The 22,898-nt window shown below is 39.2% G+C and overlaps 2 protein-coding genes across 2 annotated transcripts; both read right to left on the bottom strand.

Moving 5' to 3' along the window:
- Nucleotides 1-495: 495 nt before the first annotated feature.
- Nucleotides 496-2,018, bottom strand: LOC125776590 (uncharacterized). The gene is made up of 2 exons (XM_049449690.1): nucleotides 919-2,018; nucleotides 496-852 (listed from the first exon to the last, which is right to left on the bottom strand). The coding sequence occupies exons 1-2, from the start codon at nucleotides 1,609-1,611 to the stop codon at nucleotides 637-639; spliced, it is 909 nt and encodes a 302-aa protein (XP_049305647.1). The 5' UTR covers nucleotides 1,612-2,018; the 3' UTR covers nucleotides 496-636.
- Nucleotides 2,019-4,245: 2,227 nt separating this feature from the next.
- On the bottom strand, nucleotides 4,246-22,620 carry LOC105231825 (estradiol 17-beta-dehydrogenase 11). Its single transcript, XM_049449685.1, has 7 exons — nucleotides 21,599-22,620; nucleotides 10,265-10,420; nucleotides 9,755-9,931; nucleotides 9,613-9,685; nucleotides 7,801-7,978; nucleotides 5,205-5,330; nucleotides 4,246-4,855 (listed from the first exon to the last, which is right to left on the bottom strand). The coding sequence occupies exons 1-7, from the start codon at nucleotides 21,929-21,931 to the stop codon at nucleotides 4,768-4,770; spliced, it is 1,131 nt and encodes a 376-aa protein (XP_049305642.1). The 5' UTR covers nucleotides 21,932-22,620; the 3' UTR covers nucleotides 4,246-4,767.
- Between the last annotated feature and the right edge of the window lie 278 nt (nucleotides 22,621-22,898).

The raw sequence follows: 22,898 nt of genomic DNA, 5'->3' as shown, positions 1-22,898 counted from the left end.
GCAGAGGAAGAGGAAGATCTCCACTCCGTTGGAAAGATCAGGTGGAAAAGGACTCTTCGCTTCGCTTAGAATCTCCAAATAGCGCCACCTTGCGAAAAGAAGAAATGACTGACGCGCTGTTGTGAACTCGGCTATAACTGCATAAGCGGTTTCCACGCCAGTAAAGAAGAAGAAGAGGTAAAACAATATTACATCCTTAATACTATCTCGAATCTTATTAACCGTTTTCGACTTAGAACATACAATACCCCTCATTGGCATGCTTGAAGACAGCAATGACGTCAGTGCACCCAAAAATAGTCAGTAAACACACAAAATATACTTACGAGGCGAATGCAAAATACTATTGCGACTTTCTAGTTCCGATAACTATCTGATTATATGTGAAAACATTTAATTTAGATATGAGCATCCACTATATAACCGATACCTACCGAGTACAAGCGAAGCAAAAACACAAGAACCATAAAAGCAAAGAAAATAAAACAACGCCGATAACATTTGTTCACTGCTGACTTGCATATTTGAAAATAGATATGTATGAGAAGGCCGTACCAGTTATATTATCAGCTAGAAATAATTATGCGTCAACATGCATTAATGTACTGCACATATACACATATACATGTAGTGCTTCTAAGTGAGCATCGCTTCCGCAATGGCGCTGGAAAAGCATTTCGCTTCCGAACGTTGTACGCACGAGCGTCGCTCATAGTGCCACAAATACTGGAAGGGGCACTGGAAGATCATCAAATAGCCATTGGAGCAGAAGTAGTAGTAGCCGCAATTACGCGGATGCGGTATGTAGTCGTAAACGCCACGATTGCATATCAAACGCACCGGCCGATCGTACTAAAAGCAAAAAAAAATATTGTAAGTGGCAACACTGGCAAAACTAAAGCAAAAAACACAACTAACCGGACAGTATAAATTATTTTCGCGTTCACAATGCGACGTCTCCTGATTGAAGTAGCTGTGCCGCGGACAAATCATTGGTATGGCAATACCGTTATAGCAGGCATAGTAAGCAGCACAAGACTGAGTGTTGGGTAGATACACAACATTTTCTAGACCATAGCGCCGTGGACACAATGGCGTCTGTGCCATTGCGGTAGACGAGCCGGTATTGCCGACGTCGATGGCGTTTAGCGCCAAGCCAGTTACAGCCTCGCTGCCAAAAATACCGCCACCAAATCCATCTATTGGTTGTGGCTCTTGCTTTGCTTGCTGTTGACTTATCAATTGTCCACCGAAAACATTGACCGGATCCACGCGCAAACCGTCAGTGCTCGCCACGCCCGAACCGTAACCTTGTTGACTGTTGTACGGTTTATCTTCACCCAACAATTGCTGACCCACTTTACATACGACCGAGGCGCGTTCGTCACATTTACCCTCTTTCTCGTTGAAATAGTTGTCAGCGAGGCAAGCGCCTTCAAAGGAATTTTTGCCATCACAATAGATGTATTTGGCGCAATCTTCTTGGCTCGCAACATACTTCTGTTCGTTTTCAAAACCAATGCATTCACGATAGGATTTACCGCTCACCGAAGCGTTCAAAACGGCCGCGAAGACAAGTAGTACATAAATAGTACATTTATTTGGTAACATTGTTGTTGCTGTGTTCAAGGTTTTCCGTTCTATAATTTCTCAAATCTGTAGCTCCACTCATCAATACTGAAATTTGCGTGTTTACTTTGCGAATATCGAAAAATCACTGGAATTCAGTTGTTTGACAATTTCGGTAGGCATTCTCCACTTCTGTGTCTTGTTATCTTCGAAGATTGCTCATTTGTTATTACCAGATACTTACTCCACATACCTACATAGATATATTTTTATCAAAGTAGAGATACCCGGTTTCATCCTCAAAATTTTTGCAGTTATTTTGAACTGAATTCGGTGCAAAGTTCGCACGTGCCGATCGCTTCATTTGCATGACAATTCGCTACACGCTTTAATAATCACCACAGTCTAGTCATTCTAAGATTATTCTATAAATTTAAACAACCTTAGGTGAAAATTGGAAAAAGAGAACGCTGAAATTTTCATTCCAAGAAATTGTTCGTTTTTCGTTCGCAAAGAATCAAAAACGTCATATAAACATTTTATAGTATTATTATCGGCTTGCAATATCTTGTCTATGGAGGTTGACCGATATCATAGCGGATGTTTAACGGTGATGAAAAGTGGCCATGACCATTTAGGTTAAGCCGGTGCAAACTTTAGCCAAGCCAAGGTAAATGCTCATGAATATTTTGCTATGAGTCCCTACGGCCATACTTTTAATTTGGACTTGTGCAGCCAGCATTTGGACCGTCGTAAGAAATCAATCGCTCAGAAACGACCGGCTTTGCCAATAGAAAAGGATTTGTGTCCTAGGCAGACAACGCCAGGTCGCACATTAAAAGTAACTGGCAAGAAGATCCAGAAACTTGTTTGGGGAGTTTTTATGTATTCATCATATAGTTCGGACTAGGCAGCCCATAGCGAATGATTTGCTGGTAAAACCTCTCCCCTGGAGAAATATTTGAAAATCAACTATTCCACTTTTTAAGCAAAAACGAGGATTATCTTCTTCTTTAGAATTTGAAGCTATCTCTACAACCAATGGGAATTTCCATAACCTCGTATGCTAATGGTTATCTGATATTGACGTTAGGCAATGGAATCGACGTGTGTTTCCGAAAGTAAACGGCTATCTCTCCGTCTTTCCTTGTTACTCTTCTGCCTCATAGAATCCACAGCGACCATAAAGCGAATTGAACGTAGCAAAACGGACTGGATTTTAGCATTACAGTCGAAGACGTTAAATTTCCAACTGTAAAAAACCTACAGATTATATGTTCTATATTTGACAAGCAAGGACTTCTCTGCAGCTACCACCACGATGCCAGAGTACAGAGACGCTAAAAAAAACCTCAAGTCGCTAGCCGCAAGCTCATGGTGAAAAGACGTAGAAACGTTGCCAAGATGTAGTGAGACACAGACAAAGAAGCTTAAGCACTCTGGACTATTTCAGGATGCCACTTGATGTCTCAGGTTGAATATTTGCACTGCGAAGCCGCATGTTTCTGGTCAATGAATATAATAAACCCCTATCCGAGCTGTTTCTGCTGGGGTTTTTTCGCAGAAACCATCCTTGCGGTTGTCTAATTGATACGGTGCCACCTCATAGAAATATGAAGAAAATTTTCTGTGATTACGTCAACGACATCTAATAGTACGTTGGCCAAATTTCGAGAGAACCTAGAGTGGCCCTTGCGCATCTTCGTCCTGGATACTGCAAGACGTTAATCCAAATATATGTATGTCCAGCATGCAATGAGTCGCCTTTTTGTTGCATGTCCAGCGAGCTCCACTAACATCATTCTTCCTACAGTCCGACGCCGTCGAAACAGCACGTTACCAGGGCTTACCGTTAGATGACTTCGATGAAACGAACCCGAACCGAACCACCCAAGCGGGGATTAGATAACCGCTGCAAGAAAAACAAAAATGGCGACAAACCTGGTGAATACGGTGTTCGAACGGCTTATTAGCAATCCTTATTGGTCGTACGTCCCTCCGGAACTAATTCATCATGCACCACACCTCGATTATCGAAAACACAATCAACATATATCAGAGTTTTTGGTTTCGGCGCTCGTTTTTTTGCTCCATTCTGTTGATTGTTGACTTATTTATATGTCAAACTTATAAACCTATCTCTCGTCTGCAGTAATAATGCTCTCCATGAATGTGAGATCGGAATTCGCAGAATCAAGCATATCCAAAGAAACCTGTTTACGGTACTATTAAAAAAAAATCAGCTTTATCGGGACGAGTCGAGCAAGAACGCATTCATGCCCAAAATATCTACCAAAACGAAGTTGCGGGAGGTGTCGAGCTCTCTTACCATTTCTTAACACTAGTCTTCAACGATCTCTCGACCGTCTTTGAAGGTTTTGTATCACTTGTAGGCTTGTGTTTTGACGTATTGAATCACTGTAAGTCTTTTCCAACATTCGCAACGATTCCGCACACGAAATTTGGTTACAAATACAAAATTTTAAACAAACTCTTTGGTCGATATTTTTATCCATTTTAAACATCGCAATGCACTACTATGGTATACCGACTTAAGTAGCTGCTGCAAACAAACTGGTTGACAGATCGCATATCTGACACAGTCCTTAAGGACAGTCCTGCCAACATAGCAAACATTTTTTAAAAAAAATTAAATTCCACACCAGTTGTTTTTCAAGTGTTAATATAAGTATATATTTATTTAGTAGATATGACTAACATTGTACTCTTATGCTAAATATTTATTTAATACACTAACAATATAAAAGTGTAAGGCTTAACGCAAACACAAAAGAATTGAAATACAATTAAAGAAAGAAAAAAACAAAAAAACAATTAAAGTTTTCAATACAAAATGTGATAATCAAATTAAGGCTTCACAATGTAAATGTGAAAGAAGAAGCTAAATGCATACATGTGTGCAGCAGCAGCGCCGTTAATGCAATAAAGTGTGACCGCAAACTGGGAGGAGGAGGAGCAAGACAATACATACATACATATAAGTATATGGCATATGCTTCTAAGGATTTCGAGACGCGCCGCGCTGCCTGCGGGACTGGAACACACACTCTACAAGCCAACAAACTTCGCGGACTCCAACTTGAACACACACGGCTACACTTTCGGGTGGAGAGGCACACATGTTTGTCTGTATGTATGTATGTTTGTGGATATGCTGGACCGTGGATCGCCGTGTACTTATTTCCAGTAGAAAAGATGGGCGCTGCGCACGTCGAAGTGGTAGAAACGCAGCAACATGTAATCCTGCCATTTAGTGGGCAACAATCTGCGCCAAAACAAGAAAGTGAAGAGAGAGAAAGGCGAAAGGGAAAACAAAAAATGCGAAAATCGTATGAGCAATGCAGTAAAGTGAATTAAAATAGAATAAATGCGAAAAGTGCAACGGCAACGCGTTTCGCAATTGCAACATAATTAAATAATAACTGTTAAGTGGCGCATTCTTACCAACGCAAGCGCTTTTTATGTTCCGTTTTCTCTTCATTTTTTATTTTTTTATTTATTTTTTTTTTATTTTGCTGCCACTTTCTTAATTGAATTTAATTATTTGCCGCGTTGGCAACAATGGCCACACACACACACACACACACATTACGTTCGCATAAAAGCGTACTCACCTGAGCAGCCACACGGTGAGCGCGAATATTTTCGGCACGTAGACCATGCGCTCATTGTAGAGGACACCGCGCACGATCTTCTCGGCGACGTAAGGTGTCGGCAAGCCCGGATAACTGGCCATTATGCTGGATTTGCACGAGCAGCCATGCAAGCAGTGTTGTTGTTATTATTGTTGTACAGCACATGATTTGAGGTTAATCCAATTACACGCACGCGTTGGTTATAACAGATGGTGATTGTCATAAAAATTACAATATAAAATAATTAAAGAATCAATAAGAATGCATACGCACACTCACATGCATTTGGGTATATATCGGGTATATTAAGAGGTTTCGTGTAAGTGTTCATGCGTTTTGTAGCCATATAATCGCAGAAGGAACGCGAAAGCGCAAGAATGTGGGGCAGGAGTAGTGATTGTAGGCATACATTTCTATACATTGGAGTGGTACCACTTAAGAAAAAAACGCTAAAATTTGAAGACATGTCTTCCATATAACAACCTTATATTGTATGTTCACTTATGTAATTTGAATACAAGTTTAGTCTAGCATATAATTTTTGCTTAACTGTAAGTTGGCTAAGACGACCTGAACAAGTTTAAATTGTTAATTCACTTTGTGAGAAACACCGTTATGCATATATCGGGTTTTTCAATAGGGACGCTATAAAAGTAGACCGATGGGGACAGCAAACTACCCCATATTTTTCCCCGCCATTTCTCTTCAGTATGCTTTGCCATTTCATCATGTAAAGATATACGATCCTACAACGAGTCGAAATTATTAAAATTTACTACCAAAGTTCGGAGTCAGTGGCCTCTTTAAGAGCGCTACATTGACTCTATGGTCATCATAATCGTTCTGTCAGATCAACAATTGAGTGTCTAGTGGAAAGATATGAATTCAGAGGCATAATAAAAAAAGTACCCGTGCCAGTGAGACAAAGAAGTAGTATGGAGAGTAATACCGTTCTAGCGCACCAATTGAGGAAGACCCCAATCAGTCTCTCACACGTCGTTCTCAAGCGTTGGGCATCTCTGTAACGTCGTTGTGGCGAATTTCGCGAAAAGATTGACGCAAGAACTAAAACCGCTTGATCACCAGTATCGTCGTATGTTCGTGAATTTGGCTGAGCAACAACTTGAAAATGATCCGAATTTTCATCGAAAAATCATCTTCAGTGATGAGGCTCATTTCTGGCTGAATGGCTTCATCAATACGAAAAGGTAGCAAGCAGCAATCCACACGTACTTCAGAGACCATTGTCTCATAAAAAATTACGGTTTGGTACGGTTGGTGTGCCGGTGGCGTCATTGGACTGCACTTCTTCCGTGATGATAAGGACCGGCACGTTACTGTGAATAAGAATCGCTATCGCTCAATGATAACGAAATATTTTTGGTCCGAATTGGATGACATGGACTTGGACAATATGTAAATTCAACACGACGGCGCCACAGGCGACACAGCGAATGTCACATTCGATTTATTGAAAGCCAAGTTTTGTGAACGTGGCTAGGTCAAGTCCATAGTCTATGCCAATTGGCCAGCGACGATTGATGAACTTCGTATGAATATCGAACATAAAATTGCACCAGTATTGGCCGATTTATGCTTGAAAACGTCGAAAACTGGGTTGTGCTTCTGGAATTCTGCAAATGTGACCGTGGTGACCATGCAAAAGAAATCGAGTTCCATACATATTGGCATCGAATTTACTTTCACAGGAATAAAAAATATTATTGATATTCCGGTTAAACTAAGAAAAGTCACATATTTAACTTTCTGAGACTACCCTAGTGTATATAGAAAAGTAATAAATCGTTTTGTGGAGAGTTAGATTGTTTAAGGCATTAAAAATTGAAAAATAAAATTAACGTCAACTTCTAAAGAGCACTCCAGTACATGCTCAAGTTGAGAATCAACACTTGAGGTGCTTGAAACTAAAAAGTACTTTATTTCACTTCTGATAACCACACCGTAATGTATGTATGTAGAATGTCGTGAATTATTTTATTAAGCTTAATAACTTTTGAGGTCTTCAAACTAAAAAATATTAGACTTTTGAGAACCATACCCTAATGTATGTGTATTAAATATTGTGTTGTTAGCATCACTAATCTTTGACTGATTAAATTATAAAAATATGAGTATAACATTAATGCTAAGGAGGACGAAAGCAAAACTTCATTAATTTGACTTTCTACAGACCAGCTAAATGTATTTAAAAGTTTTGTTGTAGAATAACACTATCCTTTGAAGAGGTGTTAATTAAAACAAAAAACTCTTGACATTCTTAGGATTACCCTAATGCTCGTATAAGGCTCCGGCAAACCGCAAAATTTTGCATACAATGCATACTTGCGATTATTACATTCTTAGAAACTTACCCCACACATACATACATGTATACGAGCAGTAATGCGTTCCAATTTTTGCCTGCCACCCACATTCTTGCCACACGGCATTAATTGCTTTTAACCTAGACGCATAACTAGCGGCTTATGTAATATTATTAAACATATGCACATGAACACATATCTATTATGTAACCCCGCTGAGTTTATACTATAATTGTTGTTGCTGCACTCACCCCGCATCGCTGAGTAAGGGCAGATCGCCACTAGTCTTCATTAGATAGGCATTTGCCACGGTGGTGCGTATGTAGTCGCAGTCGGAGAGACGCAATTCGCCGCGCAACGCCTCCATAAAGCCCAAAATGCCATACTTCGTGGCGGTGTAAATGCCAGCACCGGGCAGCGGTACTAAACCTGCAATTATGGAATTTTCATATGATTAGAAGAATTTCATGCGCTATGTGATGCTATGCCACGCAAGTAATTAAATCGAAGCTATGTACATATAGTGCATATGTATGTATGTACATATATGTATCACGAGGGGGCGAAATCTCATTTTCGGCGGTCGTAAACGATGCTAAAATTCCGACGATATTCACGTTGAAGTAATGAATGGAGCAGTTGAGAAGGTGTAGTATATGAGGTATTGTTCCTCATATTCTTCATTTTACATTACATTTTTCAGAGTTTATTATTTTTCATATAGTTTTGATGAAATTTTCGCTTAATTCACGGGATAACCCCAAATAATATGTATCTGTGTAGATTATCATAGATGGACATGTTGGGCTTCAATATCGACCCAAAAAATGAATGTAAGATTCGGAACCAATCAGAGAAAGAAATACTAATAAGGTTAGAAAATAATTCGAGCTGCAGATCTGAAGAGAAAAGATAGAATCATCTATAAGAGAATACATCTGCCGATGCGTTCACCGATGATATTGATATCATTGCCTCAACAACCGCGACTTTAGTTCTACTTTCTCTACACTGGATAAGTAAGCGAAGAGAATGGGTCTGGTAGTGAACGAGGACAAGACGAAATATCTCCTTTCATCAAACAAACAGTCGTCCCACTCGCGACTTGGCTCCCACGTCACTGCTGAGTCATAACTTCGAAATAGTAGATAATTTCGTCTATCTTGGAACCAGTATGAACACCACCAACAATATCAGCCTCGAAATCTAACTCAGTATTACTCTTGTCAGCAGGTGCTACTTCGGACTGAGTAGGCGATTGAGAAGTGAAGTCCTCTCGACGAACAAAGATCAAACTCTATAAGTCCTTTGTTGTTTTTGTAGCGGTAAAATTCTCCCGAGTTGACAGTCCTTGGCCGGATAAAAAAATCCAGATCCGTTCCGGTTACATAGACCCGACTGTCCTGGGAATATCTATAAGTCCATATGTTGTAGAGGCATGGACAATGACAATATCTGCTGAGTCGGCGTAACGAGTTTTCGAGAGAAAGGTTCGGCGGAATATTTATGGCCCTTTGCCCTTTGGCAACGAAGAATACCGCAGTCGATAGCTGTTCAGAAAATCATTACAAAACTTCAAATGGTATCATTTGCTGGACTTTCAAATCTCTGGTAGTATCTCCGACAAGAAAAGCCTTTTATGAAAATTTATGAACAATTAGGGCAATTTTTCAACTTTTCGACATCAATTCTTAAAACGATTGGTCTATGCTTCAAAATAAGCCCGAACGAACGAAAGCGCGAACAGAAAAAAGATACTAGGACAAGTTCCCGAAAATACGATGGATGAGAATGCAATATGCTTGAACGCTAGCTCCAACATATTTCTTCGATATCTTTAAAGGGTGAGCTTTCTGGATTAATATTATTTTATGTGGATCCAAAGTTATTTGTTAAATGGAAGTCTTGAGAGAGTTCTGATATTTGTTCTTAACAGTTTCGTTGTTTCAGTAGAGATCAAAAAATAATCAATGTAATGAAAATCTCGTGACCAACGAATATACATATATAATCCATATAAAACCAATTCGTTGCCAATGTGTGGTATTTTTGAATTAACTCACCTGCTAAAGCTGCCACAGCTACAACATGTCCCGATTTACGTGCCACCATTTTCGGTAGAAACTCCTTAACGGTCTGCAACAATACGTAAACTTCGGTTAATACAGTTATTTTCTTAATTTCCACTATCTTGATATCACTCACCATAATATACGAGCCCAAATTGACCGTCAGTATGGTTTCAATTTCGTCATTGGTCAAATGTGGTGTGGAGGTCATAGGCATCAACGAGGCATTGTTGACTAATATTTCAACAGGACCCAACTCTTTCTCGACTTTCACCGCCATCAACTGTAACTCACGCGGCGACGAGACATCTGTCTGTATAATAAAAGAGAAAATTATATAATTTTTCGGAAGTGCACCTTGACACAGGTGATTTCCATTATGTAGAAGTCACGTAAATAAAACTCAATAAGCATATGATAAAGAGAAAGCCAGTTTGCGTAGCATACTTTTGCGCGCAGTCATATGCAAATAGCCAAGTGGGTTCGAAGGATAATAGCCTTGCATGTAATTGGCTTATATTTACCGCTATAATTGAAAGGAAAGTGATTTTACATGCATGTTCTTGTGTTTGTTTGTTCGCATGCATTTTGTTGTTGTATAAACACACACTCGATGACCTTGCATGGGCATTATATGCACGCCTACCTTATACGATTTGGCCACGGCACCGGGTATTTTGGTAATGAGGTCAACTGTTTCGAGGCAGCCTTTCGAATTCACATCCACAATGGCCAATTTGCAACCCTTTCGGGCCAACTCAATGGCTATTTCCCGGCCAAGGCCATTACCTGCACCGGTCACCTGCAGAGAAAACAGAAAATTTGCGGTTAATTTTATGCAAAAATAAAATCAAATTTATTTACATATTTACATATGTGGGATTAATTTTATTTACTGGGTACATTTTGTACAAAAAGGGCGGCGTGAAGAAAAGCGTGCTTTTATGACTTCTCCGAAATTCATGTACAAAATACATTAAATTAAAAACAATCAAAGCATTTAGAAGAATTATTAAATATTTTCTTGGAATTAATTTTGTTGCGTGAAAATTTTTGAACAGCAACGGTACATATGAGGTAAGCCGATTATTGTCCAAAAGTACCAGGAAATGGTATATTGCTGTCGCTGCGCTTTCTGTTATTCAACGCACGCTTAGATGAAGGAAAATAGTGATATTGCGCTTCTCTTCTTTCTTTATTGGCGTAGACACCGCTTATCCGGTTATAGCGGAGTTTACAACAATGCGCCAGTCGTTCTTCCATTTCACTATTTGGCGCTAATTGCAGATTCTAAGTGTAACCAGGGCTTTTTACACCTGGTCTTTCCAACGAAGTGAAGGTCTTCCTTTTCCTCTGCTTCGCCGGCGGGTACTGCGTCGAATACTCCCCGGACGGGGATGATGAGTGACTTATAGAATTTGGTCTTTGTTCGTCGAATTTTTTAATTTTGCGTTGGATTTTGAGGCTAACGTTGTTGTTGGCGTTAATACTGGTTCCAAGATAGACGAAATTTTCTACGACTTTGAAGTTATGACTGTCAAGAGTAATATTGGAACCAAGTCGCAAATACAACAACTAACGAGAGCCTTTACACTAACGAGGACATCAACCAGCTAGGCCTTCTCATTTTAGCTCGACTTCAAACGGATGTTTTTTGGCTACACGGAGGATATTTGGTCTAGAACCGAAACTCGTGAGGTGCTTGAGATAAGCAAGGTTTGTCGGGAAATTAATAGGAATGAGCCGATTTAAAAAAATTTATTGAATCAATCGTTAAAATTCTTAAAAAAAAAAAATTCAAAATAGGCTCCTTCTGCGTCGATGCAGCGCTACCAACGCGATTTCAAAGCATTGAATGCGTCACGGAAGGCATTCGCCGGAATAGCCTTGAAAGCCGAGGTGCATGCTGCTTGGATCCCTTCTGTCGTCTCAAAATGCTTGCCATTTATCAGCCTTTTCAGGCAAGAAAACAAAAAAAGAGAGGGGGTGCCACATCTGAGATGTAGGCTGGCTGCAGAAGCGTTGGGATGCTGGTTTTGGTTAGGTAGCTGTTCACAAGAAAGGCGGTGTGAGCCGGGGCGTTGTCGTGGTGCAACTTCCAATCGGCTGTGATGTCTTGTCGGACTCAACTGACCCTTCGTTTGAGTCTCTTGAGGACTTCCACGTAAAACTTGGTGTTGACGGTTTGTCCAGGAGAAACAAATTCATGGTGGCTGATGTCTTTGATGTCCAAAAAGACAATGAACATCGATTTCACTTTGCTCATTCTTCCAGTCTTTATCAGCGACCTCTTCCCGGCCCTCCAAAAAGGCCTGGCGCCACCGAAATAAACCACTTCTTGCTAAAGCAACATCTGGGTAAGCCTGCTTGATCATATCTGTCGCAGATCTACCGAGTTTCACACAGAATGTAATCGCTCACCACTGTTCTAACGAACGCAGCATTTTCGGCTAGCACCGCACCCAAAAGCACGTCGAGCGAAAATGTTTGTTTTGACTCTCCTGTTGCTCGGAGACAACTGACCAGCCGCTCGTTCGTTAGCTATGTGCGCCCTCTACTGAACCCAGTCGGTGCGCGCACGCTACGAAGTACAGTTGCGGCGGAAGAAAATCAGTCCTATTATTTTCGCAAAAACCCTGTATGTAAAAGAATCGTTTCTGGCCACACCCAAGTGAATGGCGCTGAGAGAACTTTTCTCACTTGCGTGAACTTCTACACATGGCTCCACCCTCCCGATTGAAGCTAAGTGCCAAACGAATCATTTTTTATGTTCAAATTTCAGGAAAATGATAGCTTCAAAAAAGTAAAGGATCAACCCTCCTCCAAAAATTATGTAAAAATTTAGGCATATCTCTATAATCCGTGTGTGACCCTCGTTGCCTTTTAAGAAAATATAATAAAAAATCAAAGCTCTTAATATTCGTTAAATTTTCGTTTGAAACTTAGTCCAGCCTCTCCTGTTATTTAAGTTCTTCCTTTAACCACTAGAATGAACATAGTCCTGATACCATACAAATTAAATATATAAAAGATATGGCAATCAAGTAATCGAAAAATACCAAAAATATGTAGTGTTTTTGCTTTCATAAAAACATGTTCGTAAAGCAACAAATATTAGTCATAAAAAACATATTTAATAAAAAAATAATAACAATTGTTGAAAAAACTGTGCAAAAGAGTATCTACAGCAATTTGACCCCATTACATTTATTAATAAAAGTAGCGCCAGTGGGGAGAAACAAAAGTACTAACTATACAACTCAACACACACATACACACTTCATATGAATGCTTCGTACGTCTTCTCAAGCTTTAGCAAGCCTTGTATACTCTACATATGTATATGTATGTAAGTATCTGTGTATAGGTGGCCAACAGTGGAAGGCATGCCCTCATCGCTAACTCAATTAATGTCTTTTATGATGTAAATGTTGCGCCACTCGCAGCCAAGCGCTCCAGTGCGCAGCAAACAATTCAAGAGCGCAGCTTGACCAAGAGCGCACACAAGCTATAGCAAGCACACAACAGCAGCAACATCTTTATTATCAAGATGTTCATCATCAAATTAATTGCTCAGTCAGCTGGTCATCTGGCGGCCAGCAGCAACCAAGGCAACCCATTAATCCCTCGCTGCGAGTCAAGCAGCCGCCTTCAAAGCACAGCATAGCCGATGAAATTGAATATGCCACATTCTGCATTTGCGGGTGTAGCGCTTCTTTTCATTTCCCACACACACGCACATATATATATATTCATGCACCTATACATGTAAACATGCATTTGTTGCTCGTATTACTCATCCGCCCCAGTGAGCGGTCACTCAAAATACCTCAAATAGCAAGCGAGTGGAGTGCAGTTATTCGGTATGCATGTGCACAAGTGTGTTTGTGTGTGTGTGTGTGTATATGTGTACATTTTTAAATTGACATATTTGGCATTATATTAACATTTTGACGTGGCCTTTGCCGCTAACCCCTCGGCGCTTAATTTAACGGCTGCCGCGCGTTTGTTTTTTTTGTTTACCGTTGACAGCCGCCACTCAGCACGAGTCAGCTTGCTTGCAATACACCCACATACAAATTCAACTACAATATGCTAATTACTGTTGTAATAAGAAAACAATTGAAAAAACTCCCATGTTTATCTTTCCTCATAGTGATTTTTCATATTTTTATCTCGCTTATTTCAATATTTCCCACATTTTCTATTGGTTTTACACGTTTTCTGTTTTTATTACATTTTAGCGCGTCTTTATTTTTCCTTCGAATTGCTATTTCTGCCATTTTGTTTTGGCCGCGTTTCGCATTTTCTCACTTTGTTGTTGTTTTCAGTCTTTAATAAACTAGTTTTGCTTCTCTATGTCTTTCGTCATTATCAAGGCATTTTGTTGAAGAAGCATAAAAAAAGACATTTTAATAGTTTCTTTTACAACCATTAAGCGTGCTAAATGATAGTAATTTAATATGAGTTAAAGAGCCTAATTGACATTAAATTTGCTGGTAATTAGTGCTCAGCAGTGTGCTTCGTTGAGCGCGAAGTTGGCAACGAGTATTTTTTGAACGCTTAACCTTAGCGAATTTTATATTACAACATGGAAATTTGTGTGCCCATCATAGACAGGTGGAACTTAGACTGCAATGTTCTTAAAAGTCATAAATAATCGACTAAGGCAACAGCAAGTCTTTAGAAACAACAGTAACTGGGCAATTGGTACGACAACGTGTATTGCTATATCTTTAGACAAATCTCTTAATTAAGTCAATTAGAAATTATACCCCACACAATTTACTCATTTACTAAATTAAACGGAGGTTTTAAACAGCTATTAAGAAATCCATCACAGTAAATGTATTATAATAAGACATTGTCATCATATTCACCCTTTTTGTGAAGGGATTATGATGGATGGATTAAAGTGGATTCAAGTGAATTAAAAGCAAGGATGACAAAATTTTATACATATTGAAAAAAAAGTACGGAAATTGTAAATAACACGCAAAATATTTAACTATTCATCAATGTGCGCCTTCAAAGCAATCTTCACGAGAAGTAATAAACTTATGCCAACCATATTTCCAGCCCTCAAAACAGTTTTCATAAGCGCTTTTTGGGATAACCTTCAGCTTCTTCAGCGAATTTTGTTTTATCTCTTCGATCGATGGACAACGGGTTCTACGGAGCAGCAATTTCAGTTTGGGGAACAAGAAAAAATCCAACGGAGCCAAATCTGGTGAATACAGTGGCTGATCGATGGTACTCTTTGCGTTTTTGGCTTTAAATTCGGCCTCAATCGTGGCTCGATGCGATGGTGCATTATCATCGTGAGAAATCCTTGAATTGCTGTTTCGCAATTCTCGCCGTTTTCGTCTGACGTTCTCACGTAATGTCAAACTTATAAACCCATGTCTCATCGGCAGTTACAATGCTCTCCATGAATGTGAGATCGGAATGTCGCACAACCAAGCATGTCCAAAGAGAGCTTTTTTGGTACTCTTTTTCAAAAAACAAAATCAGCTTTATCGGTACGAGTCTAGCAATAACGCGTTTCCTACTCAAAAATATACACCAAAATCATTCGAACGGAATCGTGATTGTATATCATAACATACATAATAAAAAAACGTTTGATAGTTGCACTCTCCAAACCTGCTAAATTTAAATTCAGGAACATAAGGAATTTCTGAATACGAGGCGTAAGTAATTTTAAATATTTTTTAAGAATATTGGGTCTATAACTATAGTAGCAGTTTTTTATTCAAGACTTGGATGTTTGGTTTTTACTATGTGGTAGGGGAGGCCGGTCTTAAATGAGTCATGATAAAAAAGTTGCGAGTTCCACGCATTTTCGCCAATCGCTTCTTTCAATTTGTTGAGTTCTTAACCCGATTTTAAAAGCTTATGCTTATCATGCTCTTCTGTACCCATCAAATACAGAGCATTTACTTTGATATCATTGATACAGATTACACATATGACATTTTGCTTTAAGGGTTATAGTAATGGATCCACTTTTCAACCGAAGTCATAATCCGATGCAAAAAAGACTTTATAGTGATTAAAAAACATTTCAGTCTTATAAAATCGTCTTTTGCTAATCAAATTCCGCCATCTCTTCAAAAACCGCACGAATATACATACATAGTTACTATACCCTATAATTGACCATTATATAAGAGCGCTTTAAGTGGAATCATGAATCCGAGTTCTCGAAAAAGTCACGTCGAACTAATTAAACACATTGTAAATATGTCAAAAATCCATTATCCATGTAAATTTCAAATGAAACAATTCAAACGCATGTTTAAATTGAAATGTAAAACAAAGTTAGGCAATATTATAAACAATTCCAGTGACTGGACACGTCTTGCCAAAACGCAACAATAAAAATTTGAATTTGCTTAAATGGAGATTTCTATTTTACATATGCTATGTATATGTACAAGTAAATAACTACATCCATATACATATGTACATATGTATATATTTTTGTATGAATGCATGAACTGATTGAATGATTGAATATAAAAAGCATCTAAAGCAGCTCGAATATTTAATATTCCAAATGAACAAAAAATATGCCCATCAACAGCGCATCATGCTAATTGACGACGCCTTACAAATCGAATTTGTGCTCGTAGAAATCAACACTGTACGTAAGGTATTCAGAACTTAGAATCATTGAGTGTTTTGTGACTCATCCACAACCCGTTCAAATCTAAGAGCTACGCGATCTACACTTGGCTAAGTTTACGAAGACAATGATTCGACTACAGTAGAGTTCAACTAGACACTCTAGTCTGAAAATCATCACTTCACAAATCTATTGAAATCGAGCGCTCTATAGTTGGTTAGCTATTTGAATAAGGCATTTCCGAATGGCTGGTTAAATGCCTGAAATAAAATAAGTAAAGAGAGTGCTTAACTTGATATTTTAGGAAGTAATACTGATTCATATTCAGGAAAAGCAAGTAAAGTAAGGTAATACCAAAAACGCCCAAAACCAACCAACGGTTGATCAAGATAGTTGGTACCGTAAAGATATGAAACGAATGTGTTGGGCATAGGTTAGGTTGGGTTAGGTTAATCTGTTAGGCCAATAAGACGTTTAGACCAGTTTTGGTCCTTTGCGATAGATAGAGTTCAGTTGCAAATTCCATGAGGAGTAGTCATCCTTTAGGCTGCCTGCGTTTGACGCGAATTTTAACAGATTCTGCGGCCTCATTATCGATATCTCCTCCAGGGTATCATACCGTGGGAATCGCGGATGCTTACAGCGTAGTCTTGCCAATGCGGGACAAGTGCACAAGAGACGATCCATTGTTTCTCTGGTGCCTTGCTCTAGATACTCAGGCAGCTCGTTTCATCGGGTATTCATTTTGCCATGCCTTTGTGGCCTGGCACTCAGTAGAAATGCAGCCTTTCGCAATACACTTCTGGTCGATATGATACGATACGAGGTTTGTGTTGGACATAACTTTCAAGAAAATCTGGATTTGACATCCAATCTAAAGGGGGTACCGATCAAGGTCACAATCGACCGATTGACAAGATGATGGATTACAAATAAATAAAAATTATTTCAAAAAAGCAACGTATTGCTTTCACATCCACCAGCTTCTTCGGATCTAGATCGACATTCTCTAGTCTTCGGCGACCAAATAAATGGAAACTGAAAAGTAGGCTCCAAATCGGATAACCAATATGAAGTAAAAGTCCAAATGTGCAACAAAAATGATATTGAACAGTTGGAAGATCGTTGTATTGCGCTCGGTGGAACTTTCCAGCTTGCATCTTATAATATCCAAGCTTGTTTTTTTTACTGGTATTGCTCTACCGCTTTATTATACCTCGAAATATCTGTATAACTATCTCTAAACTGGCCGCAGTGACACTAGTTACTAATTGACATCATTATTGTCTAGCTTTCCTCTTTGTGTTTTACATTTTCAACCACTGGGTGGACTGAAATGTGAAGAGATCAGCGCCTACAGACATACATTGTATATGTACATACATAAATAGAGGTAATATCGACAAGCACATATCGTTAAAAGCAAGTTCACCCAAAATGCCGGACAACTGCCAGCTTTGAGGCATTGAGATCGATGAGTGAGTGTTGCCGAAACGTCATTAACTGGAAATGCGCTGTTGACACATGCAGCTCAGAGACGCGCAAACGAGCTGCCCGCACAAATACCATATTCTTAGCGAAGCTCCGGTAAAGGAGAATGATGAGAATGAGTTACCGATTGGCTTTGAGACCAGCATTTGTCGAGTACTGTGTATGTATGAATTTGAGCGAGCGCGTCACGAAGAAACAGGTTTCTATTGAGTTATGCGGCATCACGACATATAAATATGGACATATTTATTCACACACGCGTAAAAAGCAAGCAGAAGGGGGCGGGGATGGGAAATAAAATATGCATAGTTTAGCACGTCTGTAGCGCAACATTCCTCAAGTCGTTGCCGTTTCCCGGGACTGACCTTGAGCACTTGTCTCATTTGCCAAGCAAAAAAAAGCAAAAAACACACACCAAAAACGCGCTTCGCAAAAATTCAATACCGTTTTGCTTACTCACTTGCCTCCAGTTGATTTTATAAAAATAAATAAAGTGCTGTTAATTAAAGTTGTTGCTCGAATAAACAGAAACTTGCTTACTTTTTATGTTAAAATAAAACAAATATGTTTTGTTTACCGCTATAGTCGGGACTACCAGTTAGTTGACCGTCAACAAAACCGATAGAGTTACCAAATTAATTATGAAAACAAACAAACAAACACGCACTACTGTCTCATCGACACATATACACATATGTATGTATGTGTTTGTAACTAATTTTTATTAAATGAATAAAAAGACAAAAGTTTGTATACAACTGACAAATAAATATTTTCACTTTTGTTTTCATGCTTTGCTAAGCGGTCAAACGCGCTGCGCCACACCCAAGTCGTTGAGAACTCGAGTCAACTTTTTGTTAAGCGCGTTTTGAAAAATTCTTATTAAAGTCGTTAGCATGTTATTTAGCGTAGTCATGACCAGTGACCCGATATGCTAATACATTTAATTGATTTTCCGAAAAGTTTTCTCAGTAGAAATGCATACAGGCATACAGTTGTGTTTACATATGTGCTAAGTATGCACACATACATACATATGTACATAGGCGGGTCCATAAGCAGCAAGCACAAGCTATATTATTATTAGGAAAAACATTATGACATCTGATTTGGGGAGCGGCTAATATCTCAGCGCCTGCTTGCAGCTGTTTGCTATACACGCATCGATGCGTTAAGTCAGCCCGTTGAATTCGAAATGAATCTGATGACCTAATCGCTATTGGGAATGCATAGGTGAGTAAAGGTGTTGCGAAGAAAATATTAAGCACAAAGACATACTATTATAAATTTGAATATTATTACTTGATTTCCCAGGGATAGCAGCTATTTATTATAAATTTTATTTTATCGTTTATTAATGTAATCATCAGCTCATCGCTATTAGACGAAAGATAAAGAAATAATAATAAGATAATAATAATATAATAACTTAGTGCTCCTAGAACGCCTGTTGATCGCAGTTGATCTGGAGATTAATGTCAATATATCGGCGAAAAATTCAATTTCTAGAAACTCGTCAACTATGTACATACAGTGTGATTAAAAGTACCCAGAAAATCTAAATAAAACGTAAAACATTTAATTATTCCTCAATATTTATTTTGTTGCCTTCACAGTAATCCACATCAGATGTAATACACTTATGCCAACGATTTTCCCCAGTCCTCGAAACAAATAAGCTCTTTCTGGGATGCCCTTCAGATCCTTAAGCGAATTTTGTTTTATCTCTTCGAAAGACTGAAAACGGGTTCCATAGAGCGCCGATTTTAGTTCGGGGAACAAGAAAAATGGCAAGGAACAAAATTTGTTGAATACGGTGGTTGATCGATGGTATTCATTGGGTTTCTGGCTTTAACTTCAGTCACAATCGTGGCTTGATGCGACGGTGTATTATCAACATGTAAAATCCACCCTTAATCCCCTTGATTTTTGAGCGATTTTGCGTGTTTTTTCGGTTTCAGGTCGTTTTTTTCCCTCCATTCCGATAATTGTTGACTTGTTTACATGTCAAACTCATATACCCATACCTCATCGGCAGTTATAATGCTCTCCATTAATATGGGAGCGGAATTCACACGATCAAGCATGTCCAAATAGACCAGTTACGCTACTCTTTTTGAAAAAAAATTCAGCTTTATCGGGTTGAGTCGCGCAAGAACGCGTTTCATACCCAAAATATCCACCAAAATCATTCGAACGGACTCATCGATCTTTCTTGCCATCCCTCTAACACTTGCCTGACGACTTTCAAGCACTCACTCTTATGGAAATATTACATCAGTTGAATGCCGAAGGTCACCCAGAACGAGGCATGTCTTCCACGATCTCTCGACCGTCTTTGAAGATTTTGTTCCACTCGTAGGCTTGCCTTTTTGATAAAACGAAATGACTGTAAGCTTTTTCCAACATTCGCACCAATTCTGCAGACGAAATTTACCCCGGTAATTTAAATTACAATTTCGTGGTACTTTTTTGTCACAATATATATATATATGTATATTATTACGCCAGTTTCGTAACGTTACTTTATTCGGACGGCGTTTAACATAATTATTGGTGACATCATTAATGAAAAGAAACTGAATAGTTCTCTCGACTCAACTAGTTCTTTACTCCTTTTTAAAAGTCATAATTAGCCTTACAATATCATAGCTGTATATGATTATTTTTACATTTCTAAAAATACTTTTAAAATTAATCGACATTTTTGACCTATTTATTTTCAAGCTGACGACTCATAGTACCTAAAATCGCTGCAAAGTAACTCTAAACTAACTACCACAAACGAAATGATTTCTGGCAATTTTAACTTTATTTTAATTAAAAAAAAAATATCTTAGTCATACAAAGAAATGAATCACACAATCCTAGGTCAGAACTGATTCTAAAGTTTTCCCATCTTCAATAATTTGGAGCAGCGTTGGGATTCGCATTCTTATTTGCGTTTGAGAAATATGTATGTTATTGTTGTTGTAGTGACAAAGCAATGTTCCCCAACTAGTTTTACGAATATTATTTTGATTTTAGAATAATATGTTGTATAACTCTTTGATGATTAAAAACTAGAAACGGTCGTTCCAGCGGTAGAACTTAGAACTCACCAAATCATTAATTTTACTTTTCTCTATAATGAATCCATCGCTCGGTAAGAAAAAAAATGTCCATATATTTTAATTTTACAAGCGATATTGGCATAACTTGATCGGCTAAGATTGAATATGATTTTTCACTTCAGCAATTGGTGTCAACACCGAATTTCGGATCTCTAAACTAAAGTATAACCCCAATTAAACGGAGTGCTGTAACCGAACAGAATGCGCAATTAAACGAGAATCTTCGAATAATATTTTTTACAACAACATTAATATATAATTTAAAGTGGCGAACGCTTTTACAATCATACACTCACTTTAATCAGGCCGTAGAACTAGTATTTCAAGGCACTTAAGTTTTAATTCATTTCGTAAACACTTTAAAAAATGTACGATAATGCGATTTTCTCTTAACATCAGCAATATCGATACATAAATTCATTCATATAAAAACCACTTCTCCCACGAAATAAATAAAAATGCAAAACGTTGACGTTTTTGTGTCGCACAGCGTCACATAAACAAAGTGAATCGCTTCCGTTGCTCATTAAAACTTTCCCAATGGTAATATGTTATCTATTTTTTTTTTTTTGCACAACTGACACTGACACTCTCACCGCGCCAAGCGCTAACACCATTCCGGTGTTCCCCCACCATTGCTTCATTGCATTGCATGCTTTCGCAAGACGCTTGGCGCGCACCTGTACCACATTACCCCCGCACACACACACACACACCCACCGCGCGCTACTAAAATTCCACTCACCACAGCGACTTTGCCGCGCACATCCTTCGGCTTCTCGCCCAGCCCAAACAGGTAGTCGAGCAAATGCTTCAGAAACACGGCAAACAGGATCAGCGGCAACAGCAAGAAGAAAACGATCACCTTCAGATTGTAGATGCCACGCGCGGTCTCATCGTTGCGTTGCGCATTTCTGGCCGCCGTCGCCGCCGCCGTTGTTGCTGCCGGCGTCGGCGTAACGGAGGCTGGCGTGACGGGCGCGGTTGCTGGCGTCGTTGCAGCTGCCGGTGCTGAGGCAGGCGCTGGCACGGCGGTGGTCGTACGCGTAAAAGTCGTTATTTTTGCCGTCTCCACCATTTTACTTAAAAACTTTGGCGTTTTCAGTTTGCAAACGAAAAAATAATAAAAACTAAAACGAAATTTATTTTTAAACACAAACTCTGCGGCACTAACGGCGTCTGCTGATTTCACTTATACACTTATTGGCCAACTACACTCAGAGATCGCGGGCTCTACGCATGCACTGTCACCCAAAATATGATTTCGAAACGTTGATGCGTCGCGCTGACGATCTTGTTTCTCAAATATTTGTTGCCTTTTTGTTTTCTTTTGCTCACGCTTGTTATTATTTATAGTTTTCGCTTTACTTTGCGCTGGAATTTCTTAACTGTTTTCTGTTATGTTCATTGTGTGAAAAAAGTAAGTAACTTTATTGCTGTTGTTGTCACCCAAGTGATCTTGGCGTTGGTAAGCGAGCGCGCGCTTTGGATCTCGACAATCTCGCCCGTTCGACGCGTGAATCGCAATTGTCGCGCCGCCTGCCGTCGAGCTGGTTGCGTTCACAAGCGCTCCGAGTGCCATTTGTAATGCACATAAAAACAAATTTCTACTCAACTCTTTTAATTTGGCTCAAACTTTTTTAATTATCATAATTTTTCGTTGCTTTGGCGTTTATACTCAATTAGGCGCGTCTGTAAATGGTGCCCGCTTTCCTGCCGGTCAGTCAGGTTGTCAGCAAAGAGCCACAAATGGCAAAACTCCCCGCAAAGCTTCTCGATCTACAACAACAAAAGCTAAGTCAATACTCGCCGTGTTGATTGTTAGACTGCCGTGATGTGTGCTGTTGTTTTTGCTTTCTTTTTTCATTCTCACTGCTGCGCCGCTGTTATCTTAATGTGCGCAGCTTGTTGGTTGGCTCGCCTGGTATCTTGGCCTTGTCGTGAAATTCAAAACGTCGCGAACGCTGCACTCACTCACCACGCGCTCGGTGAGCTTCTCCAGTAACGGTCGTTGCGATCGAGTGGTTTGTGAGGCAGCGTTTGAT

Source organism: Bactrocera dorsalis, chromosome 2 (assembly GCF_023373825.1).
Source record: "Bactrocera dorsalis isolate Fly_Bdor chromosome 2, ASM2337382v1, whole genome shotgun sequence".
NCBI classification, from domain to species: Eukaryota; Metazoa; Arthropoda; class Insecta; order Diptera; family Tephritidae; genus Bactrocera; species Bactrocera dorsalis.
Note: the sequence above shows the minus strand (reverse complement) of the source record. Positions and strands in the feature narration are given on the sequence as shown.

What these genes read in the sequence shown, in the direction of transcription:
- LOC125776590 (XM_049449690.1), bottom strand. Translation starts at nt 1,611, where the DNA reads ATGTTACCAAATAAATGTACTATTTATGTACTACTTGTCTTCGCGGCC. An exon ending in AAAATAATTTATACTGTCCG is followed by an intron (nt 853 to 918) that starts GTTAGTTGTGTT and finishes TTTTGCTTTTAG; the next exon opens with TACGATCGGCCGGTGCGTTT.
- LOC105231825 (XM_049449685.1), bottom strand. Translation starts at nt 21,931, where the DNA reads ATGGTGGAGACGGCAAAAATAACGACTTTTACGCGTACGACCACCGCC. An exon ending in CCGTGGCCAAATCGTATAAG is followed by an intron (nt 9,932 to 10,264) that starts GTAGGCGTGCAT and finishes TTTATTATACAG; the next exon opens with ACAGATGTCTCGTCGCCGCG. An exon ending in CTCACCGTGTGGCTGCTCAG is followed by an intron (nt 4,856 to 5,204) that starts GTGAGTACGCTT and finishes GTTTTGGCGCAG; the next exon opens with ATTGTTGCCCACTAAATGGC.